The 26693-nt window shown below is 37.2% G+C and overlaps 1 protein-coding gene across 3 annotated transcripts in view; it reads left to right on the top strand.

Moving 5' to 3' along the window:
• The window catches only part of DCDC2 (doublecortin domain containing 2), a 58352-nt gene extending 35004 nt beyond the window's left edge, over window positions 1–23348 (top strand). For 2 of the 3 annotated variants that reach the window (XM_088130781.1, XM_025172364.2), the window contains 6 exons: window positions 4778–4924; window positions 7109–7163; window positions 7521–7671; window positions 17842–17942; window positions 20148–20465; window positions 21135–23348. In XM_088130781.1, coding sequence (XP_087986907.1) covers window positions 4778–4924; window positions 7109–7163; window positions 7521–7671; window positions 17842–17942; window positions 20148–20465; window positions 21135–21239 — 877 coding nt within the window. In that variant the 3' untranslated portion in view covers window positions 21240–23348. The remainder of the gene's footprint in view (window positions 1–4777; window positions 4925–7108; window positions 7164–7520; window positions 7672–17841; window positions 17943–20147; window positions 20466–21134) is intronic. The other variant, XM_088130782.1, reaches the window with a different exon arrangement.
• Window positions 23349–26693: the final 3345 nt, after the last annotated feature.

The raw sequence follows: 26693 nt of genomic DNA, 5'->3' as shown, positions 1-26693 counted from the left end.
CCAAGTAGGGCCATAGCTGGCACACTATCAGACTTGGGCAAAGATCCCTCTGGCCATGGCTTCCACTTGCTCATCCAGGAGTAGCCATGAGTCCAGTAGGACCCCAAATCATGAACCTGCCACCTTGTTAAGAGATATATTGGAGTAGTCACAGCACCCTGATGAGCAAACAACAACTCTGTCTGGCTGGGATTCAACCAGTTTGTCCTGTCAAGATCCTGACAGCATTCAGACACTAGAACAAGACAGTATCTCTGATCCAGGATAATGATGTACAGTTTGGTATTATCAGCATGCTGATGATACCACACCCCAGACTGAAAGATGTCCTCTCCTAGTAGCTTCACATAAATGTTAAAAAGCAGAGGGGAGAGCTGTGAGTCTTGTATCATCCCACAAGGGAGTGATTGCCTGGCTGATCTGCCCCCAGTATCCCCACTGAACTTGTACTTAGACTTGGTCAGGTTTGCTTCTCATCTTTCTCCACCAGAACTCCACCAGAATGACTAGTGATTAATTTGCTATTTTAATACAGAATGAGAGATATTTCAAAAGTGCATTGTGATTATTTCATTTTCCTGGTTTTCTGTAAATCAAGTTTTTGTATTTGATTTCTTAAGAGAACACACTAAAGCTACTAAAATTTATTACTGTTTAATAATTAACAAGTTAGCTGTCAAAATTCCAGTAAAGACTGTTAATTCTGATAAAGACAAAACTCGATATTAAATAAATGAATGCACAATTAATTTTTCAGTATGGCACAGCAAGATTGATCAAAACAATACAGGGTTTTTTTTGCTCTCAGTTACCCATGTCAGTAATAATAGAGATTGTAGGATTAGTGAATATTATTTCTGGTATATGAGAATAACCAATTCACCTCATTTCTAACAACTCCATCAAATTAAGCCAAAGATAGGAATAGAAAATTAATTGCTGCTAATCCTGGGTAGCCTAAATAATTGAGCCCATCTAATTGAAATATATTAGAATTGGAAATGAAGAAGAAAATCCACTTATTTTATTGGTAAATAAAAATTACATGAGCTAGGATGTTAAATGAGGCTGTGCAGGAAGACAGGAGTGCTAAAACATGGATGGGCACTTTGCAGCCCATGTTGCTTGTCCAGCCCTCCAGTTTCAAGTTGCTGAAATCCAGTAGAATTGCCAACTTTTGGCATGGAATTGTTCATTTATGTTTTAAAAGATAAGACTTAACGAGGGTGCACTAAGCTTTTGACAGACCTAGTGCATTTTTTTTCTTAAACCAAATCCTAAAATAATTTTAACAAAACATAAAAAGGACAGACATTAATTACTCTCTCTGCCCTCTCAATTGCCATAATTGTATCACTACCATTGTGACCATAGAAGACTAAAACAAAACAAAACAAAGCTTTTAAAAAGTGATCCCTGACTACAAAAATGTCATCTGCCTGTGGTCTAGGAACTGGGGATGGAAATTATGCTGCCAAAGTGTCAGTTAGAGACATATACAGTAATGCCATTTTTTTTCCAGATAGAGAGCTCCTAGAGCTATCTGTCAAAGATATCTTTCACCTCTTCTAGCTTTCCTTAATGGCTTTTTTTTTTTCCTCATTAGAAAAAAGATGGAAGCAATAGTAGGGAAATATGAGGGAGTTATAAATGCAAGACAATCATATATGGCCTTTCCCCCCCAAATAATATTCTGTGAATAACTTAGAGGAATTGGACAATAGAAGCCTTACATGGAAGCACCGTAAGGCTCATGTCATTACTTTTTTTTCATGAATTTTGAGATTGAGTCTAAAAACCCAAAGATAATCCCCATTGTAAATAGTACTTTGCTACATAGCTTTAGTTCATGGAAGAGTACTTCTACATCATTCGTGTGATTAAAATCACAGCACTGGAAAATTAGCTAAATCTGTTTTTTAAAAAATGAGATACTGTGCATAAGCTGTCAAGCCTGTTTGATAAATTCTGTCCATGCTACACATTTTTATATTAAGAGCGTCATGGTGCATTTCAGTTAACTAGCACTGTTGTACAGGAAGCATTTCTGAGACACTCTACAATGAATATTTGTTTTGAATGTCAAAATGTAATTCAGCTAAGTACACAGTAGCTGTATAGGGTTATGAGAATTATGGAAAGCTTAAATATTTTTGTGTTCCATCTAACAAATCTACTACTTGGTAATCCATATAAATCTAGCAATCTATGTTACTTTTAGTTTTTGTTTTGTTTTGTTTTGTGTTTTTAAAAAGCTGAAACAGTTTTGAATCTGAAAAGCATGTGGAAAAATTTAAATGGGTCATGGTTCAGTATGGAGCTATGTGGAAGAACTCCAGTCTGTGTACTTATCCTGAAACTGTGCTTGACCCTTAAATGGTACTGCATCAGCAGAAATTTTAAGGGTTTGATTTGTAGCTTTTTCTTTCAACTACCCTGATTAACTATCAGCATTTTGAATAATTCTGTAAATAAGCTGGCCTTACATCCCATCTAGTGGCTATTGTTAGTGGTGCAGATATTGAACAATTTCTCAAGATAAGGATGAGGTAGGAATAGCTTGTTGGGTATAAGATATTCTCTTAAATACATATTTTTGTTAACTATAATTTAAGTGATTTATGTGTGTGTGTGCGCCTTCAAGTCAGTGTTGACTCCTGGTGATTTCCTGGACAAGTCCCTGCAGTTTTCTTGGCAAGATTTCAGACTTGGTTTGCCATTGCCTCCTTCCTAGGGCTGAGAGAGAGTGACTTGCAGAAGATCACCCAGTTGGCTTCGTGCCTAAGGAGGGACTGGAACTCACGGTCTCCAGGTTTCTAGCCTGATGCCTTAGCCACTATACCAAACTGACTCTCAATTTAAGTAATAGTAAAATGCTAAAATCGAGGCTGCCTATGTAATAGTATTCTGTGCACAGTAAAAACCCATGTTTTCTAGTTCTACTTTAAAAAACCATGCTTTTTAATAACTTCAAGCCAGTTTCAAATCTGCTATTCCTGGCCAAGTGATTGAGAGGGTGGTGAGAAACAATTCTAAGTATTTCTGCATGAAACAGATTATTAAGGTCTAGCTTTGGTCTGCATCATAGCACAGATATGGCACCAGTCATTCTGATGGATGACCTGCTAAAGGAGCATGATAGGGAGTAACTTGTCCCCACTTGTGTTCTTAGATATCACATTGGCCATGCTATCCTTCTCTAGTGCCTTCATGTTGGAGATATGGATTCAGCAGGAATCTTTGTTAGAGGATATGTTCCTGAACATAACCAAGTACTGAATATATTTATTGTATTTGTAGTAAAAGTTAGTTTTATCAAGAAATACATGAAGATAGAAAAGCCTGAGAGGGAAGACAACAATGAAGTCTGAAGCACAAGAGAGTTCTCTTCTCAAACACAAAGAGTCATTTAATTAACAATAGGGCAGGTGGAGAAACAGGGACAGTTATGTGAAGACCCTTCCCCTCATCTCTCTCTTTCTTTTGTCTTTTGCAAACTGGATGAATTAGGATAATGGGCTATGATAATGGACTGAAGCTGAATTTAGAGTAGCCTGAGGTTTGGTGGTTGGGGGAGCTCTCAACCAATCTGAAGGGACTTTTCCTGTCCAAGATGGGGCTATTCTTCTCCTGAAGGGTCAGGTCTGCAGTTTAGGGAAGCTCCTTAGCCCTGTGCTGTCCCTGAATGTTCTGATCAGCATGGGAGTCAGGAGTGCCTGTTTCTATCTGCAGGTAATTACTAGCTGCATCCCTTCTTTGTGAGATCTGACCTGGCTCCTGTTACCCATTTGATTACTGCAAAGGGCTCCAGATGGAAAATGGCCTTGAAGGAGGTTTGCAAACCACAGCAGCTAAACTTCTGTTGGGTAAATCCCAGCAGGAGCATGTATCACTTGTTTTGGCTGAACTGCACGGGCTTCCAGTTGCTTCCCAAGTTACATTCAATTTTTTTGTTACATTTAAATCTCTATACGGCTAGAGTGCCTTCAACTTAATGGAACATCTTTTGTATGTTGCTACCAGAGCATCACATTCTGCTATTATAGGCCTCTTGTGTATGGCACCCTGGGAAGAAGCCCTCCTGGTGTCAACTCGGGCTAGATTTTTGTTGGTGGCAGCCCCTGCTCTCTGCATTTCCCACCCCCCAGTTTATTTGCTCAGCCCCTTCATTGACACGATTTAAGAAATTCTGAAAGTTTATTTTTATTTTTTAGATTTTCCTCCATAGTATCTATGGATTACTAACAGTTTTTAACTGCTGACTCTGTGTGCTTTTAATGTTCCTGATCTATTGTTTTGTTACAGTAATTTTGTAATATTTGCTTGATTTTAGGTTGTTTCATGTTATTACATTATTCTAGGTTGTTTTATTCTTGGTATTGATTGTTGTTTATTGGTTCTGTGAGGCAGACAGCCTTTCATACTGGCAGTGTGCAATATACAAATTTACATTTTTGCTTTTGCTGTGGAACAATAGTGGACAATTTTGCTGAGAATCACTGATGATCACAGCTTTGTAAATATGACTTTGGATATGTAAAGCCAGTTTTCTACGAAGTAGAGCAAATTCATGAGAACTTTTCCTGTACAAATTCCTTGGCTATAGTTTATATTTTTTCTTTTGATGAGACTCAAGATTCATTTATTTCTTTCTGAAATAAAGCTCACAATGTATCATGAGATTTATCAGGTGTTTGTTGGGTGATACTGCAATTCAACTGTTAGAGAACAGCATTTATTAAAAGGTTAATATGCTGCTATTATATCTCTTTTACAGGCTTTACACTTTAGATGGAAAACCTGTTGAAAGTGGGTTGGATTTGGAAAATGGTCAGTTTTATGTAGCAGTTGGCAGAGATAAGTTTAAGAAATTGCCATACGGTGAATTATTGTTCAGCAAGTCCACAGTGAAGAGATCTTACGGGTATGTGAATGTACCTAGCTTTATTGATGAACAAAAATTGTGATAACATGGTGTTAACAATTCTTGGCCCTTAACAACAAACAGATATTGCCAGAGTGGTCACAGTTGAGATTCGGCTGACTGTAGATTTCTATAGATATATGAAGAAGTAGCAAGGTATAATTGCTGATACTACTTGTTCACCTTGATCACCTAATTCATGTCATGTTTGTCCTTGGAAGCATTTATATCTGGGAGTGTTTGGGATTACATGTATGGATAAAAATGTACTTTGTGAATTAGTAGATTAGAAGATATTGTAAATAAAGGTTTTGCTTAGACTGATGCAGCACTAAAGCAACTTTGTTCCACTTAAACACTCTTCATAGAGCTGGTTCTATGCTTCATAGACCTGGTTCTATGCTTTGTAAAGCATAGTTCTTAAACTATGCTTTACAAAGCACAATGGCTGTGCTCATACAACATGTGAAGCTATATCTAGCAAGCTACATTAAGGCTGAGCATAATGTGTGAGTGTGAGTCCAGCTGTAGAATGGTAGATCAAAAGTTGCCTTTGGAATAACAAAGTTGTAAAATCAAGCATACTCAGTTCAGCAGCTTCTTATTTATACCCAGTCTTTTGTTGCTTTTTGAACAAATATTTTCTGGTTGAACCTAAAATACTACTGCCCTTTAAAGCTCTTTATTAGATAACACACAAACACACAAAAACATAGTATCCCTTTGCAGATTATATCAGATCACACTGGATGAATAATTATGTGTAAATGGTCTTTCCATCCATTTTGTAGAGGTTGAGTCCAGGCTAACAGCATTCTGCCAAGCATGTTTTTGAGCAGTCCTGGTACACATGGTTTCTCTCTCTCAAATACACACACACACACACACACACACACACACACACAGAGTAATAATACTTGTTTGGTTTTCATCTTACCAGTGCAAAGTTAACTAGTGAAATGGTTAAACTTTGTAATATTTAATAAGATTTATTTATTTATGAAATGTATAGGCTTCCCCAGTATGTTACAACTCTAGATGGCTTACGAAATCCACAGTAACAATACAATAAAAACACACCAAAAAAAAAACACCTTCAAAAATCCAGAAAACAACAACAATAATTTAGAAAAATCAGAACATCATTCAAGGGGTCCATCACCCAGTCTAAGCCGGAGCCTGGGAATAGAGCCAGGTTTTAAGGGCTCATTTAAATAGGACCTGGTGGGAGATGCTGAACAAATCTCGGGGAGAATGGTGTTCCAGAGGACAGGCACCATGACAGAAAACTCCTGCTTCCAAGTGACGTTGTTTAATCAATTAAACCCAAAGCATGCTGTATCAGTCAGATTGTGTGAGACAGATAGAAACTACAGGGGATAGGCGGTCCCTCTGATAAACAGGCCCTATGCCATGAGGGGTTTTTAAAGTGATAACCAGAACCTTGAATTACACCTGGAAGTTTACTGGCAACCAGTACAGTTCATGGAGCAGAAGTGTCATATGGGCAGGCCATGGCAATAGTTCAGTCATGAAATGATCAAGCCCAAGGGTCTAGATATAAGCCCAACTGGCACACAGATAAATTTGTCAAAGGCCCTCTCAGCTATAGCAGTTGCATACCAATCTTGAGGAGGGAAGTGCAGTCACATTCCAGACCAAAAATGGAACCGTTCCAGGCTTAGGAGGTCCAAACATCCACAGCCACTCTATCTAATCAGGGTTGAGCCAAAGTCTGTTCCTCCCCATCCAGACCCACCCAACCTCCAGACACTGGGACAAGACCTCGACAGCATCAGCTGGTTGGTTCAGGGCTGAGATATATAGGTGGGAATTATCAGCATACTGGTGATATTGGACCCTAAGTCAACAGATGACCTCAGCCTGTGGTCTCATGTAGATGTTAAACAGGAAGAGCGAGAGCATCTAGCTCTGAGACACCCCCCATAGGAGGAGTCTCTGGCTTGATATCTCTGTCCTGCCAACACCAGCTGGACCCAACCTCAGAGAAATGAGGAGAACTATAGCAACTCTGTGCAGTCTGTTTAGGATATGCTATAATAATTGTTACAGAGAACACAGCAAAACATAATAATTGTTTCTAGACATCTTTGAAATACATTTTTTGGCAATAGTTGGGCTGTTTTAGTGTGTAAATAAATAAACATTTATTTGTTTCTGCAGCTCAAAGTCATCCTCACTACCACCTATTGGTGGATCTGGAAAATCAAAGGGGAGTGTAAGTATCAAATATAATACAGGTTTCATGGTTTACTGTGTTTAATCCCATCAAAGTTATGTTTCCTTTATAGATTCACTCACAGATACCTTGTCAGACATGGCAAGGAAGCACATAGACAGGGCTTTTGCTTGACCTTCTTGTTTGCCTTGAATTTATCTAACTGTGAATAAGTTGATTTTTTCATATTAAAGCTGAAGTACAATGATGTTAAAGTTACAATTTAGAAATATTTATAATAAGGAAGCCTTTATATGCATACATTTGAAGTTGATATTTAATAGCTCTTTTTCAGGTTCCTACAAATTAATTATTATTATTATCTGTTTTTTCCCTTTCATTGAATTATCACATTAGTCAAAATCTACTGACACAGGAGACACAGTGTCTTCTCCTCAACCTCCAAAGAGAAAGGAGAAGATTGGACACAATCAAGAGTCTAAAAAACCTACAAAATCAAAAGAAAATGCAAAAACTGTGACCAAATCTTATGTTTTTCCAGATAATGGTAAGTACATAAAAAGCCCATACCATAAGGGTACCATTTATTTTTTATTTGAGTGATTGATTTGATTTATATCTTGCCTTTATTTTGTACAACACAAGGCTCCTGTCTTCTATTTTCCCTACAATAATAACCCTGTAAAGTGGATTGGGTTAAGAGAGAGTAACTGACCGCAAATCACCCAGCTGGCTTCTATGCCTAAGGGAGGGCTAGAACTCACAATCACCTTGTTTCTAGTCCAGCACCTTGTTACCAGATACATTACAAATATAATAAAATAAGCAAGTATGCAATGATGAATATTAAAAGTAGCTGTCATAAAATATTCCGATTTGCTATTTCTCAATTTTATGCTTTATTTATTCTATTCCATTCAGTTAATAAGATAAAAAATTCAAATAAAGAAGAGTTATTGATATGATTATTGATAGTGAGACATTCTCATGCTACCTAATTACATTACTACAGAGGAAAGGATTTTGACCATCTTAGTAACCAATCATAGCATAGTGTTAGTATTATATAAATATAGCAAGAAAACAGAGTTCATATTGCAACATTTGTGACAAAGGGTTAACATCATTTAGGCTCCATTTCCCCATAACCATGAATGTACAAGTGCACAGCTTGGTGATGAGAGCTTTATGATATATGGCTTAAAGTGAACAGTTAAGGTCAATAACAAAATAGGAAGGATGGATGGATAATATATCTTTTCAGAACCATTATAGGTATCCTACCTCTAAGCTCCAGAATCAAACACAAGGAACTTCCATTCTTTCCTACAATCAAGGATACAAGGACAAAATAAAAGGTAAGCAAGGGAGCATTGTAGCCAGGGGAACTCAGGCTTTAAATTGGGTCTTCTAAATCATGTCCCAAAAACCATCTCTCAGGTTTGTGGAGCAAAGGAACACACAAGATTACAGTGTGTTTTTATCTGCCCCTCTAGAATATGTGGAATATGTGGCTAAACAATTCTACCTCATTTATTAGAGGTGCAATCTAAGAGCCCTTGTTGCTAACAAAAGTCAGAGCTCTGTATGGGGTAGGCAGTGGGGAACACAGTTTCCTTTCTTGTTGAAAAATGAGTATGGAGCCAAACACTGCTAACTCATTTTTTCTTACAGAGGCAAAGCCAAGGCACGTGGCTGCAGAACAAATTATAACCACAAATCAAGTTTTGTTCGGTTCCTCGTGAATGGGTGAGTATTACTTTGTTACAGTTACTCAAAAGTGAATTCCTAATGACCTGGGTTCATATCCCTGGGAAGGGTGGGGGAATTTGGTTGTGAGATATGAAATAGGAAAATGCTCAGGTAAACATACTGTTCCAGTCACTTGTTCAATAATCACACAGTTACAGCACTGTTCTAACTACTATGCATTATGCAGCACTATGTACATATTTCTCTCATCTTTCCACAGACAACAAGGCAGCCATCCAACACTCCCAGAGGCATAACTATTCCCCACCGGGACTTCTGCAGATTACAAAAAAGGATAATAGCAGCTGTTCCTGTCTGAAGTTGCTATCTTTGTCCTGAGACTCTTGGGCCTTTCACAGATGGAAATGTAACAGGTGCAGTTATAGCCAGCAAAAACATACAATGATGGAAATAGCTGCATCTGTTACTCAGCTATCTTTCAGGGGCCTTCCATGAGATGATGCACTGTATGCCATTAATAATTTTTAATAAAAGTTGTGACTGTTTCAGCTATGGCTCTGTTCTTATAATTGTTAGCAGATATGGGTCCCTCCTATTTGTTGCCCCTTTCAGATAGGATTCTTTAGCATAAGAGTGTTCTATTTTCATCATCTTCTTGCTACTTACTACTAAGAATTACGTCAGCAAGAGAAATAAAAAAGCCCAAACAGCTCAAAAACTCCAACTCTGGAAGCTGAAATGCAAAAAGGCAACTATCCTAGAGGCAGCTCACTACCTAAAGGAGTGACACCAAAAAAGCTCCCTTCTTTGGGAGAACCTCTTTGGGAATAAATGAGGGTGAAGGGTGTTTCTTTTGGTAGATTGAGGTAGAAAGGGGGAAGTGATTGCCTGGTCTACCTGAATACATGCCCACTGCCTCAATATATTTTTGTTCTTAAATTGTTATATTGTTTTGGTGTTTTTATATTGTTTTTTAATTGCGTATGAGCCATCTGGAGTATTATATTTGAGATGGGCAGCTATAAAAATTGGAGTAATAAATAAATAACAAAAATGTCTTGTTAGCTGGTTGATTACTGTTTGCTGGTAGAAGAGATGTGCCTGAAATATTATTAGAAGGATTGGGAGAATCAGGGAATTATGACATGTAAAGCACTACATAAATTGGGAACAGGGACTCTGGAAGATTATTGTTATAACACTGCCCAGGACTTAAAGTATTCAGGAGAAATCTCCTTTAAATGTATATCTGGTGGGAACATAATGCACATGCTCTGGCTTTGAAACTTCCTTGCATGGAGTTTCAAACAAATTTCCTTTCTGTTGTCTTTCTAGCTATAAGGAAAAATACTTTTATTTAGCTAGGCCTTTAACATCTTGTAATAAGTCATAACTCATGAAGATGGAAGCATGTTATTAATATGTTTTTACATTTTGTGTGTGTATTTCAATGATACTCTTATAAAATTACTCTTGTTAGTGTATTGAGTTCTGCCTGTTGGCAGAAAGATAGAATCTAAATTTAAGTTAATAGATTAATAAAAGTATTAGATTGGCAAAGTTTCCTTTCCTATCTGGTCCTGGCTGCATGTGGTGTAGTGTGGAATAGTGCTACCCACCCTTACAGAGCTTTTCATGAAGGGGATGTTAGGAAGCTGAAGTTTGCTTTGAGAAGGAATGGGGCACACGATCTGAAGAATGAGGTCTTTTGAAGCATTGCGAGAACAGGGCTCCTGCTGTTCTCCAAATAGTGCACCTGTTCTCATGAGGCCTGGGGAAAACCAGAAGGTTTCCGAAGGACCGCCAGAATGAGGCACGCAATTTGGAGAAGGAATGCCACACGCAATTTGGAGAAGGAATGGTGTGAGCGGCTAGGAAAATGGTGCAAGTGGCCTCAGGAAGAAGGCCTGGCGCAGCCAGCAGCTGCCTTACATAAAGTAGGGTCAGGCTGGGTGTGCCTCATCAGCAGCGGGAGGAAAATGGCGAAGGTCACCTGGGTGTGGCAGAGCCTATGAAGCACAGGGTGGTGGGGGCAACTGAGGCTTTGTGCAATGGTGCTGGGGTGGCTGGCCACAATAAGGACCTTGCAGAGGCATTTCTTAATGGCAGTGGTGGTGCTGGGGCTGAAATAGAGGCCTGGGATGGTGGTGGCAGTAGTGGCAGCTGGCTGACACCGATGAAGGGCCCAGACATCTACTTCAGTTCCAGCCCTGGTGCTGCTGCTGCCAAGTGCCACTGTCCAGGATGGCCAAAAGATCATAGATCGGGGGGAGAGATAGGCAGGTGGGGGAAATTGCAGTGCCTGTTGGTCGTAAGGGTGGGCGGGCTGCCAAGCACCCGAATTCTAATTATGTGGCCATGAGGGTGCTGCAAGAGCCATAACTTCAGGCATGGGTCGTAAGTCCATTTTTTCAGCACCGTTATATTTTTGAACAGTCGCTAAATGAATGGTCATTAAGCGAGAACTACCTGTAGTATATGTGTTTTCTCTAAGAATTTCAAGCTGTAGGCCTCTTAGTTCCTTTTCAAAATACATTTTGCATGGAGATGCTTAATTAGCAACATCCATTCAGTGGTGCTTCTATCAAAAGTGCTTTACAGGAAGTGTAGTGAAGAGGTAGGGAATGCTGCAAAGTATGGCCTCTTAAACTCTTTCTAACCTTTTTACCAGCACTAACCATAGGAGGCATCTGTATTTTCTTCTGGGTAACAAAGTAACATGTTGCATCTGTGTGTGTTTGTATGTATGTGTTCACTGGGAAGCATGGGATGGTTGGGGTCATGTGACTGGGGGAGGGAGGGCTTAGAATGGAGTAGTTAGCAACATTCTGAATCACTGCCCTATTGCCTTTTCCATAGATATGTTTTGGGAGCATTTTTCAAGTACTCTTTTCTCTACAGCCCTGAACTGAATTCAGATTGTTTTTTGATCCTGATCTTTTTTTTTTTTTGCCAGCTTCTCCCTTCATACCAAATTTGATCCTATGTATCCTGTTCAGTTTTCAGAGAGATATTCTGCTAATAGACAAACAGGCAGAATCTCAAGCCCTTTTACATAATTTGCATCATTCCATTGGGTTGGGGGAAAAATGAAAAATTCCTCACATAACCAAAAATAACAAGAATTCTCTACCTACTATTCTTTGCCTCCACCTTTTCATTTTAGAGGTTAGCAAAAAGAAATTCTCCATGGACATATAGCTCTTTTAAGTTTTAGTGGTTAAGGTATTTGCATGTGAAAAGTGCATGTCTGACTGAATTCAGGATCTACTGAAATATGTGGAACTTACTTCTGATCCTGAGTAAATACTCATAAGGACATCTGTCTTTTCATCTACCTGTCTGTTGTGTAGACCTCACCTTTCTTATTGTGCAAAAAATCAGGGTGATGTAACAACAGTTAAAAGTGGGTTCCATGTTTCTGTTGTTAGCAGCAAATAGGTTTTAAGAAATGTTCTGCTTTCCTATCTCTACATTTTAACCTTCATTTTAATCTCACACAATTTTTGTTAAATGAATGTTATCTTCTTTTGCAAGTTTGTCCCCTAGGATAACTTGGCTGGAGCTGCTTTTTGTATACAAAACTGGTCCATTTTTGTGATAAATTTCTAATTCTCATAGGATATTTTTAAAAAATACTTAGAGCAATGACAATTTCTCCATGTCCCTTTGTGTATTTGTGTGCTTTTGGAAAGACTAGGATAGAATCCCTTGTTCTCTATTCCTTTACATATCTGCTAGAGCTAATGAAAAATACATTCTGTATCCTTTTTGGAAAAAAATATTTATAAGATAGCATGTGGTAAATTACACTGATTTTTTTTCTTTTGAAGTTACATTAATTCTCCTGCTTACATACAGAGCTCAGAGCCCTGTAAATGCCCCTGATTTACATAAAATATTCAGGACAGCAAACTATTATTACCATGATTATTTTCTCCCTAATCATGAACTTCAAATTTGAAATGCATTAAATGGTTGTGTGTACTATTATCATTTGTGTGGCAATACATTTTTTATTGTTAGCACTGCTTAAGAAATAAGCTTATGCAAGGAACATTAATTTTCTGGATGTAATTAAAGTATATTGATTTCTTATTAGCTATTTGTCTAATTAATGTGTTATTTAATATTCCTCTTTATCAAAGTATATCAGTTTCTGTCAAGCTGAATGCATGTATTAAGTGTCATAAAGGAAGAAATATTTTTCAGTAGATAGAAGAATTCACTATGTTTTCAGAAGTTACTGGACTTCCAGGAAAGAAATGGTGGACTGAAGATGGCTCTGCAAAAAGCGGAGCTGATGACTGTGGTGAAATGAAGATTCAGCAAGTAGACAAGCAGTTCAGTAATTCCTCTCTGGACAAGGAGAGGATTTGAGATCGCCCACAAGTGCTCCAGATAGTTGCTTCTCACAAGGAGACTGAAAGACAGCAGTCTCTGGCAGGTTTAGAGCTCTGGGAGATGAGGGAATAGCCATCTTGCTCAAACCACAGTCAGTGTCTTTGAAAGGACACTAAGTTCACATAATTCCTTTTCTAATCACTTTTGGAAATTGCCTGTTAAGCGCTTCTCAGCTATTAGGAACCTTTGGATCAACAAGTCTGAAAATATCAGGTGAGTTTCCTTCAATCCTTAGTGGAAAAAGTTTTAAATACAAGTTTAAGGACTTAAAATATATATATATATATATATATATATATATATATATATATATATATATATTTGGAATAAACAGCAAAAGGGTGATTAAAACTTTGATTTTAGAAAGTTACAAATGGACTAAGGCTCTAGATAAATTTGAAATAAGATTTTGGAATTAATTATAAAGAATCCTCCCTGTGGGAAAATGCTTTTGTTTTGAATTCTTAAAAAGAAAACATAAGACAAGACTGTAAAAATTGGACACTAGAGGGAACTAGAAGGAACTAAAGATTACAATTAAAGGTGAAGAACACTCAAACTCAACTTACAAATATAGAATGAAGCAAAATATTTTAACACTGGACATACTGAAGGATATTTTTGAACAATGGACCCAGAAGTTAATTTTAAGAGTGTCTGCCTCTACAGATAGACTGTGTTTAAAAGATGTTATGGAAGAGGAACAAATTTTACCTGACAAGATTGAGACTCATTTTAAAGTGGATTTAAAAATGACAGGCTACAAAAATGACATGATAAAATATTGGACACACAAAAGAAACCAGCTGATGTCTTAATAATTAAAAGGGATATATAAATAACAAACCAAGAGAGTGACCTGGATAATTTTCCTATATTGGATTTATAAATGAGGAAGCTTTGAAGAATTTTGTGAGACAGGACAAAGAAAAAATGAAAAGAAATCAAGTTCTACGAATTATTTGAAGGGACTGAAGATCAAAATTGTTAGAAGTAAAAGGAAGGAATATAGAGTTGGTTTATTTGATCAAGGTTAATATAGATATGTTGTTATCTCTGGTAACTCTTAATGGACTTGCTGACACTAGGACTGAAATGTTGAGGTTTAATGGATTTGTTTATAGATAAGAGATGGGACATGGGAAGAAGAGATCATTTGTTGTATTTTAAGAGAAGGTGAGAAGTTACTAGAATTGTTTATACTTGTGATGAAGGTGGGAAGTCACTTCTGTATATATTTATTTTCTTTTTGTTTACTACATTCTTATTTTTCCTTTTCCATTTTTTATATTTTCTTTTTCTTTTCTGCACCTTCTATTTTTTATTTTTTTAGTTTGTATTAGGTTTTTTTTAATCATTGTAGTTGTTATTTTTAATAAAATTACTGTTAAAAAAAAAAGCAGTTATCCTTGGAAGGTGTACATTGCTTTAACCTCCAAATGGTTCCTATTATATTTTCATGTAGGACTCAGTTACTTGAAGGTGCTAAATAGCCACGTTTATCTCTTCTATGTCTCCAGGCAACAAGAATAATCCTTGCTCCCCTTCTCATGCTTCTCATGCTCATTGTCATCCAGAGAGGGAACCAAAGGGAAGAAAATTACAAAATGCAATTCTCTTTCTCTGCCTCTTTTATACTTGCAGTGGGATGTTGCATTCAAGTATGTAAGAGGCAGATCTTGAGTTGTGACATCACAATAGAAGGGTCATCGTTTTGTCAAATCACAGCTTGCTTCAGATCCCCCTGCTCATGCTCTGCCTTTCTCAATTGCTCAAAATGTCTTGAATTTCAAGGTTTTAAACCAAATTATTTCTGTTAAACCTAACAGTATGGCCCCCGGCTTTTTCATTGTTCTTTTTCAGCCTGCAGTATGGAATGTTCTTGTTTGCCTTTTCAGTCATTGACCACTTGTAACTTCATGAACACATCCATGCAATTTTCTTGGCAACAGTATGAAAGTGGTTTGCCAGAATCTTCTTTCAAGGATGTTCTTTTTAACTTTTCAGTCTAGTCTACAGCCCTACTTTTCCCTGGTAGCCTTCCATCTGAGTAATAATGAGGCCTAACACTAACCCTGCTTCAATCCCGAGCCCAGGCTAGATCAACCTGGTGCTGCAACCTGCTGAGTTTCTTAAAAAATATTGCAGTACATTTCCCTTGTCACAGACTGCATTTTTTCCCATATCTCTTCACAAGGGTGAGCCAGTGTTTTCTAGTGACTAAGCTCACTCAAGCTATTTTGGGGGGAGGTGGAAGATAATATTTTATAGAGGGTTTTTTGTTTTTTGTACTTTTGTAAACTTCATGGCTGTTCCAAGACTGGTTGATATCTTTTGTCTTCTGTGTAGGCAGTACTATTTTGGCTACGTAAGCAGAAAGGGTTACCTCTAAACACTGAAATTACTGGGAATGACAGATTTCTGTAGGCAGATACTCTATTTTAAAATGCCTTTCTCAGCGGACTCAATGGCCACTAACATCTCAGATAAATCCATTAATTAATCAATAGGTACATTATAAAAAGTAGCAGCAATTTACAGCACCATAGCATGCTATAACTTAGAGTGTGTGATGTGTCATGATTTGGTTCATTGGTCTTTACATTTAAAATCTAATATTCAAGAATCTCATTCATAAGACAGATGAACACAGCATACAGATTTAAAACTTTAGTTTCAATCTTCCACAGCCAGGCTGGGAATTTTGGGAATGGTAGTGTCCATCAAGGAGGAGCTTGCATTTGGAAGCATTTTATATGAGCTGCATGAATTGCTGATAGATGACATATATTGCTTAATTGCTTTATATTCAGTTTGTGTTTAGCTATAGTTATTTTAATAAGGGTTTTTTCAAACTTTGCAAAACTGTGACCCCCTAAAATGACAAAATGAATTTGCATAACACCACCCCATGAATAAAAGTTATGATTAATTGGAGTTAGAATTGATCAAGAAATATACTGTTAACAATTAAATTTTAATCTATATATCAAACAGTGATTGGTCTTTAAAAACTATAAAAATAAAACTCTCATTGGAAATAAATGAAAAATGTTAGAGGGGAAAAACGGTATTAAATGTTGTGGTTTGCAAAATACTGGCAGGCAGGAAGTTGCTTTTTGCACTCTTTCTCCCAGTGCAGCCCCAGTGTAATGCCAGTTGCAGCCTATTTTCTTTCTTTTCCAGCTTGCTGCTTGCTGCTTATAACACTCTCTACCATACTTGCAATTTCCTCCTTGCTGCAGTCTATCAGCTCTCCTTTCTTCCCCTCTATTGTCATTTCCTCCGTAGAGTGAGCATCAGGTCAGATGATCAGAGCTTTACATAGAGGCCTTGTGCTCTCCAGGCATTATTCCTCCTTTGAAAAGTGATGTATGTTAAGAAACATAAATGACAGGCTCTATACAGGTCTTTGGAACTGTTAGGTCACTTTGCATTCAACATGCTGTTGGATGCAAAGCAACATGCATGTTCAACATACTCAGAAAGAACTAGTGACAAAGGCCGTTTCTGGTGATCCTCCATCTATTACCTTGATGCACATTTTGAGACATGCTGATTTAAATGTACACCTTCGTGCAAGGCAAAAATTAACAAACATATAATGTAATAAAACAGGGATATCAGCTGAACAGTCCAAAGGCCTGACTGAATAGTTATTTTTCACCTAGTAGCCAAATATTTCCCAAAGGGGAGCTATGCTTTGTGCTAGAACCTGTACACAACCACTTTCAGTACACTTTTGCAAAGTCCTCTCCTGTATTCTTGTTAAGTTTCAAAGGCAAGAGGCAGATTTTATAGCTTTTAAGAAGCTTAAAATATATTTGTCTTTGCCTCTCCTTTCTAAATGTATATCAGATAAGTTATTCTTTTCTTCTCAGCCAGGCCTATCATTTTAAAAATATTTTTACTAGCTAGAGAACAATTTGTATTGATAATTCAATTAATAAAATATATAATAAATACAATTTTTATTTCTATTAAATCTGAAAATGGTTTTCAAGTAGTTCAACAGTAGATTTGCTTGCAATTATTTTATTAGGATGGTTATAGTAAACTACCACTTGTTCATTCATTTAGTCATTCTGAATGGACATACTTTCACCAGGATTGTCTTATAGTAAGTGCTTCTTTGAGTTCCTCTAAGTTTATGCTTGTGTCATCAGTGATGTCTTGCCTTCTTGAGGCTTTATTGATCAAATGAATAAAGCAAACCCCAAGGAAAACCTCAAGGATTGTATTCATATGTATAAGTGACACTGATACAGAGTTTCTCCATAAGTCCTTATACTGATAAAACTGTTAATACATGCAGTATATGTACATTGTTTTCATGAGTAACTATGTCAGTATATATGTTTGGAAAATCAGAAGTGTAATTTTGATGAGGAAACAGCCTCAAGTTACTTTTGCATTAGTAATGCTGACATAGTTATAATGCAAAAGATAATCAATGAGTTGGCATTTTAAATGCATAAAGTCAGTAAATTGTGACAAATGAAAATCAAGTTCACAAAGCTTTTTCAGGCTGTCCTGAGATGCAGTTCGGTCATTTTACCACACTGTGTCACAAATGGACTCTGCTTCTTTCCACTTTTAGATGATGGTGTTTACAAAGCTGGAGAAAAGCGATTTGAAATGCGAGGGGCAGCAGAAGTCCAGGAAGATGAAGACACTCAAACTGAGGTCCCAGTTGACCAGGTAACCTCAAAAGTTTAGCTAAACAGCCACCTTTTAATTAAGTTAGCACTTTCACATTCATACTACATGCTTTGGAAGTGTACCAGTGTGAAGGCTGCTGGGGTCTAGGAAGAAGATAGTGAAACTAGGCAATAACTCATTTTTTAATGCGTGGGATGGGGAAGAGAAAATGTAGCTTTTAAAAGAACCGCATCTTGATGCAGCATTAGAGGAGGAAATCTGAGTGATTTCTTTTCTTTTGGCAGATTATCAGGCTTTGTAGGTAACTCAGCCCTTCTTCTGGATAGTTTTTGACAGCTTAAATTTGATCACTTGGGGATTGAGTAATTTTTTTTTTTTTTTTAACAAAAATGGCAGCAAGTTTGCAGAACTGAAAACGGAGCTTTCCCCCTTAAATCAGGGATAAATACATATCCTTTCAGCCTAAGAATGCATTACCCGGTACTGAGAAAATCAAGATGTTTTGTTAGAAGTATAAACTTTGAAAGATAGACAAGCAGATATCAATTTACAATAGTATCGGTGGAGAGCTATGCATAAGATAGCAATAATGTCTTTGAAAGATGGTCACATTTGCTAAGGAACAAAGGGACAGCACTGGGGTGGGTGTGATATTTTACCCAAATCAACACCCTACTATGCATATACCTTTTATCTCCTCCTTTTTGTTCATAATGAGCCTTCCTATGTCTTTATATTTAGCTCAAAATGTAATGTCTGCATATCTCAATATTTTGTCCCCGCCTCCTGTTTGATCCAGCTGTCATCTCTTCCAATCCTGCCATATTTATAATATATTTATTATATACTTTAAACAGATATGTCTGTTTCACTGTCTCCCTTCCCTATTCTGAACTACTCAGTGTCCCCAAATTCATTTCATACTGTACAGTATTGTATTGTTCTTTGTAAAAGTTCTTCAAAAGAATAGTTATGTGCTCTAGCTGACCTATTAGCCTATTCAGTATTCTGACATGGTCTACACAGTCAGAAAACTCATGTAGCCAATAAAACAAAGATAACCTATCATTTTATATTATCTTGCTCTTTTCATTATCCATCTTTTGTCTGAAACTTTACTGTTCATTTGGTATTTCATTCTCTATTCCTTCTGTAAGATTTTAAGCAAAAGTTTCTGACATGAGGAATTAGTGCAGTGATTGAATAATTTGCTCTTTTTCTTATGTTTTTATGTTTTCCAATCTCTAGGCTACAGAGTCTTGTTTCATATTTGTTGACATAGCACTGCTAGTACTTTAACAGGCCCATTGCCACTTTAAACAGTTCAGTGGGTGTTTTCCTACTTGATATCCGATCTGACCTATTGTCTGACTTATCACAGTTTCTAATGGAATTGATTTCTGAATATATTCTCTCCCTGCAAATATTTCTGTTATTTAACACCATGTTGGTGAAGGATCTGTACAGTCTTTCTGACATTTCTTAATAATGTTTGCCTCTATTAGATTTTTCTGTGATTACTGTTGGGTATTTCTATCCTAACTGTAAATTTTCCTGTGATTTCTTTAATCTTCTTAAAAAGATCTTTCATTTCCCTTTTCTTGTTATATTCCTCTATTTGTTGACATTCTTGACTGAAATACTATAATCTTTTCTTGCTTGATGTTGGAAGTCTGCATTTAGTCATTGTAAATCCTTCTTTTTCCTGGAGTTTTAACCTCTGTTTTGACATAACAGCTTGTTCTGAAAGCCACTTGGATCTTTTTTTCTTTGAAATCTTGAGAATATTTTTTTCTACTTCTACTTACAATTACTTCTACTTACATTGTAAAAACTGTTATTTATCCCTTCCCATATTCGTAGGTGTTCTTTCACATGTTAAGCATACTGAATCTGTTCCCTACATTGATTTTATATTCTTAACCTCCAGGCAAAATCTTTTTAATTTTCTAAATTTGACCCATATATTTGACACTAATAATTCATGGTCTGTTCTGCAGTCTGCATCTGATTGCCTTCTGACTGACTGGCTTGTAGTCCTCTATCCTCTGTTTCCTATATGTAGTTGATTTCATTCTGGTATTGCACATCTGGTGATGTCCAGATTCAATTTTGGCAATTTAGTAACATATCCTGCAATGTGCATATATTTTCTACCTTTTATTTAATTTATCATAATTCTCCCTGGATTATTTCAATGAAAATTGCTGAGTATGGAAACCATTTTTTTCCTATATTCATCAGCGGCCAGCAGAAACTGTGGATGAGGAAGAAAATGTAGCACCAGAATATAAAGCTTTGAATCAAGGAGAATATTCAGCAATGAATGGAGATGCTGATCAGAGTGGAGAAATTGGGGAAGATATCAGTGGAATGGAAGAAGACAAAGAGAAACAGAATGACCATTATGAAGATGAATTACAAGGGCAGAACCTTGACCAAGCAGGACAAGAAGAGGCTAATGGCCACCTGCATGGTAACACAAATGAAGAAAATGGTGAGGTAATGGATCCCAGTAGTCATCCAGAAGAAACAAAAGAAGGTATTGATGATCAAATCCAGGTAACATGTCTTTGCTTTTTGTGTACGTGTGTGAAAATGCTTCCATTTGTCTGCTATAGCAGTAGGTTAGTCTGCAATCTATATACATCATCCCTGGTGTTGCAGTTTTAAAGAAACTGTTTGCCTTCTCATTGTGGGTTCTTCTACTGGTGGTATTTTCATAAGGGATGCTGAATCCAGTAATATAAGAATGTTTGATATGACCTGCAAAACACCTCTATGCATTCTGATCACAGTTTTACACTAGAATTAGCAACACTGTTTTTCAAATAATGAATTTAATGCATTTGTTAAACTGTTTGCTAATCATATAGCTAACTTAATCTTCAGTTGTCCAATTCCTTTTATTTCTACAAGATAATTGAGAATGCTAACCTATTCATTTTTACTATTTCTTTTACTAGCAAGAAAATTTCTGTTTCTGATCACTTATGTATATTGTGGATTAGTTGCTTTATCACTAGAGATTGTGTTTGTTGTGATCCAATTAAGTTAATCCATACATATAGAGAAGCGTTAGAACTTTGATAAGTGGAAGCAATTGGCATGCTCAGTGCTGACCTCCAATTTGCAGAGTTCAGAGCTTCTTTATCATTATGAACACACATACACACTATGAAACAAAATACTACCTATGACACATTCATATGCGTTTTTTCTTCCTTCTAGGTTGATACCAATTATGAAAAAATCTCAGCCCCAAGAGTCACCATCACCAGTCCACAAGAAAGTGAGAAAAATGAGCAAACCAGTGACTATGCAGCAGTAGCATAGGCATATTTTAAAAGATATAAGTTATCAGAAAATGAAGAATTTTATGTTTGGAACAAACGGCATCATTTTCTGTGTTTGATTAATTTACAACACAATAATATGATGGAACTTTTTACCCATTGAGCCTTGACATGAAAATAGTATTCAGACATAGATAATTAAATGGACATTCCTTAAAAGGAAGTTTAAATTGTAAATACAGGCATGGGTTTTCCTCTGATACAAAATTTAAGGGAAAACATATATTAATAAATAGGGTCATTATGGAACATTAAATATTGAAACATTAGCCTTAGGTAAGCTCATAAGAAAGATAGGTAAAAAATAGAGCTAAGAGAGCTAAGTAATATTTTTGTGTCTTTTAAAAATATGTTAAACATTTTTAAGGTGATTTAATCTCTACTTATATAAGCTGCAGTATATTTAAAGGACCTATATTACAGGTAGGAGCCTGACTCCTTGTGATATGGTGAATGTGGCTAGAAAATTTCAGCAGTAAAGACTATGTTACACTTGATAAAATACCTGAATTGACCTCTGCTGTATTTAAGGGCCTTTTCTATTACACTCATTTTATATTTACCTGTGGATCTGCTCTCCTCACTGAAACTGATGGGAAGACCATTGCATATATAAGGTGTTCCATATACTGATTGGAGCCCTCATGTCTTTAATGAATTGCTGAATCAGTTGGCAGAATGTGGTCACAAGATGAAGAATGTTTAATAGGTCAGTTAACTGTTAATTAAGGTGCATGAAGTAGGATTTCTATTATTAGAATAGAGATCCTACTTCATGCACCTCAATTGACATATCCTGTGTGCAGTTACATTATAGTGAATTCTGATGGTTGGATGCAGATTATTTACAAGTAAATATACTCATGGGTTCATCCAACATTTCTTTGTTCTGTGCAGGTTATGCTTGTTTAAGTCAAAGATTCCTCCAATGGGCTGGCCATGAGGAACAATTTGAATAATCACGGCAAGTTGCTATATAAACTTACCATTGATGTCCATTTTTTAAAACCCAGGGCAACTAACCAATCACAATATTATGGTTTGGTAATATTCATTCCTTAAAAAACCAATTATTTTAAAATTAACTTCAACTTGCAAATCATGTTTTCTTTGGCTTAAACGTCAGCTCATGAAAAACTGGTATTTTCAAATACTGGAAAAATATTGATAGTTTGTATATGTGTAGCTCCATTTATGCTGGATTCAGAGACTCCAGAAAGAGGCTTAGTTTTTAACTGTTATGGGAAATTAATGCTCACTAAGGCCATGTATTTGTTTTATGTGAGATCTGTAACTCTTACTACTTTTAAATTTTCCTTATAGCCCTTGTTTAAGCCATTTTTTAATATTTAGGTTGGATCTTTATTTTAAGTTGATATGTTTAGCTTGTTTTATATAAATGGACATTCATTTTATTTCTACAATATAACCATCTTAAAGTATCTTTGGGTTGTTAATACTTTTTGTTGCTGTTGTTATATATGAATATGACTTTACTATGTAATCCTGGGGTTGATCTGTAGACAGCTAGTTTGAATATTCCTCATTTTGCTATCTTGCCTATTCTGATAACAGCAGCCATAGTTATACTGTTGTAGTTATGGCAAATAGCACAGTTAGTTAATGTCATTTTAGTCAGAAGGGATGTAACTCAATTCAAAATGTGTCCATTCTAGTTCAGTGTGTGTTCTTAGAAATTAGTTTATCTCTAAACTGATGTGACACTGAATAAGTGCTGTCTGTAGATCCTCAACCCTCTGTTTTCAGTGATTAGAAGTAATACTGAGAAATTGTTTTGTGGCCGCCAAACACTTATTTATTTATTACATATTGATGTTTCAAATGTGGTTAATTGATCTTTAAAATAATTCTTGTCCTATCAGATTCTGGATCGATTTCTGTACTAATTTTCATACTGCTTTGGTTGTTTGTACATAAGATGGATAAATGGATGCAGCATATTAAAATATCACTATTTTAAAAATATATTTTAAAGAAAATATACTTTTGGAAGCAAATATATATATAAATACTATATTGTAAGATTTGTCAAACATATTTAACAAAAGCATTTTAAATAAAATTATATGCCCTGATTCTGTTTGATGCCTTTTTCCTGTATCTGTGGTAGTTTCTTTTTCCAGAGGAATTTTAAATGTGTTGATTAATGGAAAATAAAGATTTAGTAAAGGTAATCATTTTTGCTGCTGTCAAACAGGATGATCAATTAAATAATAAAGTAAGTTTAGTGAATCTGGAAAATATTTGTTACAAGAAACAAGATGAACCTTTCACTAGATTAGCTTATTAAATATTACTTCTTCATGGAATAACAACCATGTACATATTTACTGCTGTATTCATTTTTGATTGCTTGCTTTATTTATTTATAAAACCTTTAAACCATCTCAATATTAAAGCTGATGGTTCACAAAGAACAACAGCAACAAGCCAATGCAGCAATAAATACAATAATATCAAAATTACTTTAAACATTATAATTAATAATTAGAAATCAACACATCTGCTACCAATTCTTCCTATCAATGCCAAAGGCCTTCTGGAATAACCATGTTTTTGTCAGTTTCTGGAAGGTAAGCTGTTCCACAGGAGGGGAGCTCCACTTGGAGTGTCTGCTTTTGGGTCCCCTCCTGCCATATTTCTCAGTAGGTGGGGACCTTCAGCAGGCATCTGTTCATTCCAGTTGGGCAGACAGAAGGTAGCTTCATAGATACTCACGCCCTGAGCCATTTGGGGCACTATCTAATCAGTACCTTGAATTGTACTCAGAAACAAACCGTTAGCTAATGCACTTCCCACAGCAAAGGTGTTGCATGACAGTCACTTACTTGAAGTTTCTGAGTGCAAATTGAAATTGTAATCCTAGCCTCTCACTGCAGATATCCCAAGAAGTGAAGGGTGAAACAGGGCTGTATCTTGGCTCCCCTTTTGTTTAACTTCCATTTGAATTCTATCATAGCAGCCCTAACTAAAAGAATGTCATCCCCCCCAAACTCAAAGAGAGATACCTTGCTGTGCTGTTTTATGCAGACATTGCAGCCATCCTTTCACTTGCTCAGGATGGCCTTAGAAGTCTCTGGGCGTTGGCAGACTTTTGAAGCAGGGTTCCTCAACCTTGGCAACTTTAAGATGGGTAGACTTCAACTCCCAGAATTCCCCAGCCAGCCTTCTGGGATTTCTGGGAGTTGAAGTCCACCCATCTTAAAGTTGCCAAGGTTGAGGAACCCTGTTTTGAAGGGAGGAAAAATTCACAATTAACTACTCACAGTTAATAACTCACAATTAACTACTCTAAAACTAAAATTAAGGTATTCTCAAGGGGACGTAGATGCCAAAAATACCGCTGGCACATTGATAACCATCAGATTGAGCAAGTTTCTGCCTTTCAGTATATTGGCACTGAATTCCAGGCCTCTGGAGCTTGGGGGAAACAAAGTTGTCTTGCTAAGGAGAGCTCCAGGGCAATATTGGGCTTGACTTTTTCCACTCTAGGGGCAGTGGGTGCATCCCTGCTGCCATAAAACTGTTTAAGGCTAAATCTGTTTTGCAGATGCTTTACAAGTATCATTTGTAACACCTTTAAGTCCCTAGAGATTGTCCATTCCAAGTTTCTGTGTACTGACTTTCAGATTCCATGTTGTGCCTTAAATGCTCTGAATGGCTCCCCTTGAAGAAAGCCCCCATTTGTCACCTGTCTTACTGGTTAAAACTTTCCTTTACCAACTGTTCACTGACCCCTTTAATTCTGACAACTCTCCTTCATAATGGAAAACAAACATTTTGGACAACCTGTGTTTCTGTGGTCTATCTCCCCAGTTTTGGGGGGGTTGGTTAGAGATATCCAGAGCAGAAATTTGCCAGCAAGTTTATGATATAGCCTGGCAGATGGACTTAGGGGTTATTAGTGATTCTCACAAGTGAGTTCTAGACCGGAACCCACTTGCTTCTGTTAAGCATTTATTCAGTCTCACATCTGTTACGCACCACAGAACTTACTGCCTGGCGTGTTTCAACATCTTTCCCACAGAGATATTGGAGGGTAGGTGCCAGAAAACCCTTCTTGTAGAATCTGACCTTGTGATTTTGCATAAACCTGAAACCCTTGCCCACACTTTTTGTCACTGTCTCTTCTATGGCACCCTACGCTCTACCCCCTTAACACCTCTCATTCATAAAACTCTATCCTATTCTGAAGTAGAGGTTGTATATCGCCTCCAGCCAGATCAGAGCTCACTTACAAAAAGAGTGGCTAAGTTCTTGTCAGTTGCTATCTCAATCAGAAGAAGAATACTGGTTTTCTCTGATGCTGTGGATATCTTGTTACCAACTCTCCGTTGTCTAGTTTTCTTTCTCTTTTTAGGCTTTATTCTCTTTGTCTTTATTTGTATTACACTTACATTTTCATTGTATTTTATTCTCTTTTAATTGCCTTTTTTTTAACCTGCTTGTCATTGACTGTATTTTATTTTATTGCTAAATAAATCCTAGCCAGTTCAAGACATTATGCTGCCTCCAGTCCAGATTGACAACTAAATGATATGTCAGCTCTGACAATAGTACAACATCTTCAGTGCACTGGAAGGCAAAAAAGTGCAATATGGGTGATGCACGGCAGCCCCTCACCGCTCTGTTCTTCATCACCCAGCAAAAACTCTCTGAGTTGTCTAATTTACTGTGGCTAATAGTAATATCGACCCTGTTCCTTAGATTAAGCTATTAATTAATGTGGCTGTTGTTTACTTCTGAGCAATATACAAAGTAGAGCAAGCTACCTGCCACGGAGGCCATACATTTTAGAGCTTGGGTAGACCAGATGGAAAATATACCTCACTGATCTGCCCGTGCTAAGACCTCCTGCTGGGAGTCAGCCAATAGTTTGGGAGGCTGGGTGACTGTTTTCAGATTGTTAACCCAAGTGACAGGAAGGCCTGTTCTTGTGTCTTCCATTTCCCCTGTCATGGTGAGCTCAGATTCAGAAGAGGGGACCAACAATGAGCAGCCAGCTCCGGAGTTACCAGACAAACTGCTGCCTGAGCAGCTGCAGGCAGAGGAGGAGGAGCTGTCCGGTAACCAGCAGGCACAGCTGCCGCCGGACTCCGAAGATGAAGAGGGCTCGCCGTGTGGAGAAGACAGCCGAGCAAAGGCGCTCTGCAAGGAAGGAGCCTCACCCTCCCAAATGAGCCACACCGGGGCTGCTCTAATTTAAGAAGAGCGGCAAGGTTCAGCCTCTCCGTTGACCGCGACCTCCCACTCCGCGTGGCCTGACTCCTGATCTGCGAACCTCCAGGCCTTGACTATGGAACTGGACCGGCTGATGAACCTGCTACAAAGTTTTGACCCTCGGACCTCGCCTGACTACTGTTCTGCTCGCTGCTTTGGATGGAGACTTTTTCCAGGCAAGCTTGCTAAACTT

This window comes from Python bivittatus, unplaced genomic scaffold, assembly GCF_059951505.1.
Source record: "Python bivittatus isolate LINGU-HERP-01145 unplaced genomic scaffold, Pbiv_v1 ctg000840_np1212, whole genome shotgun sequence".
NCBI classification, from domain to species: Eukaryota; Metazoa; Chordata; class Lepidosauria; order Squamata; family Pythonidae; genus Python; species Python bivittatus.
Note: the sequence above shows the minus strand (reverse complement) of the source record. Positions and strands in the feature narration are given on the sequence as shown.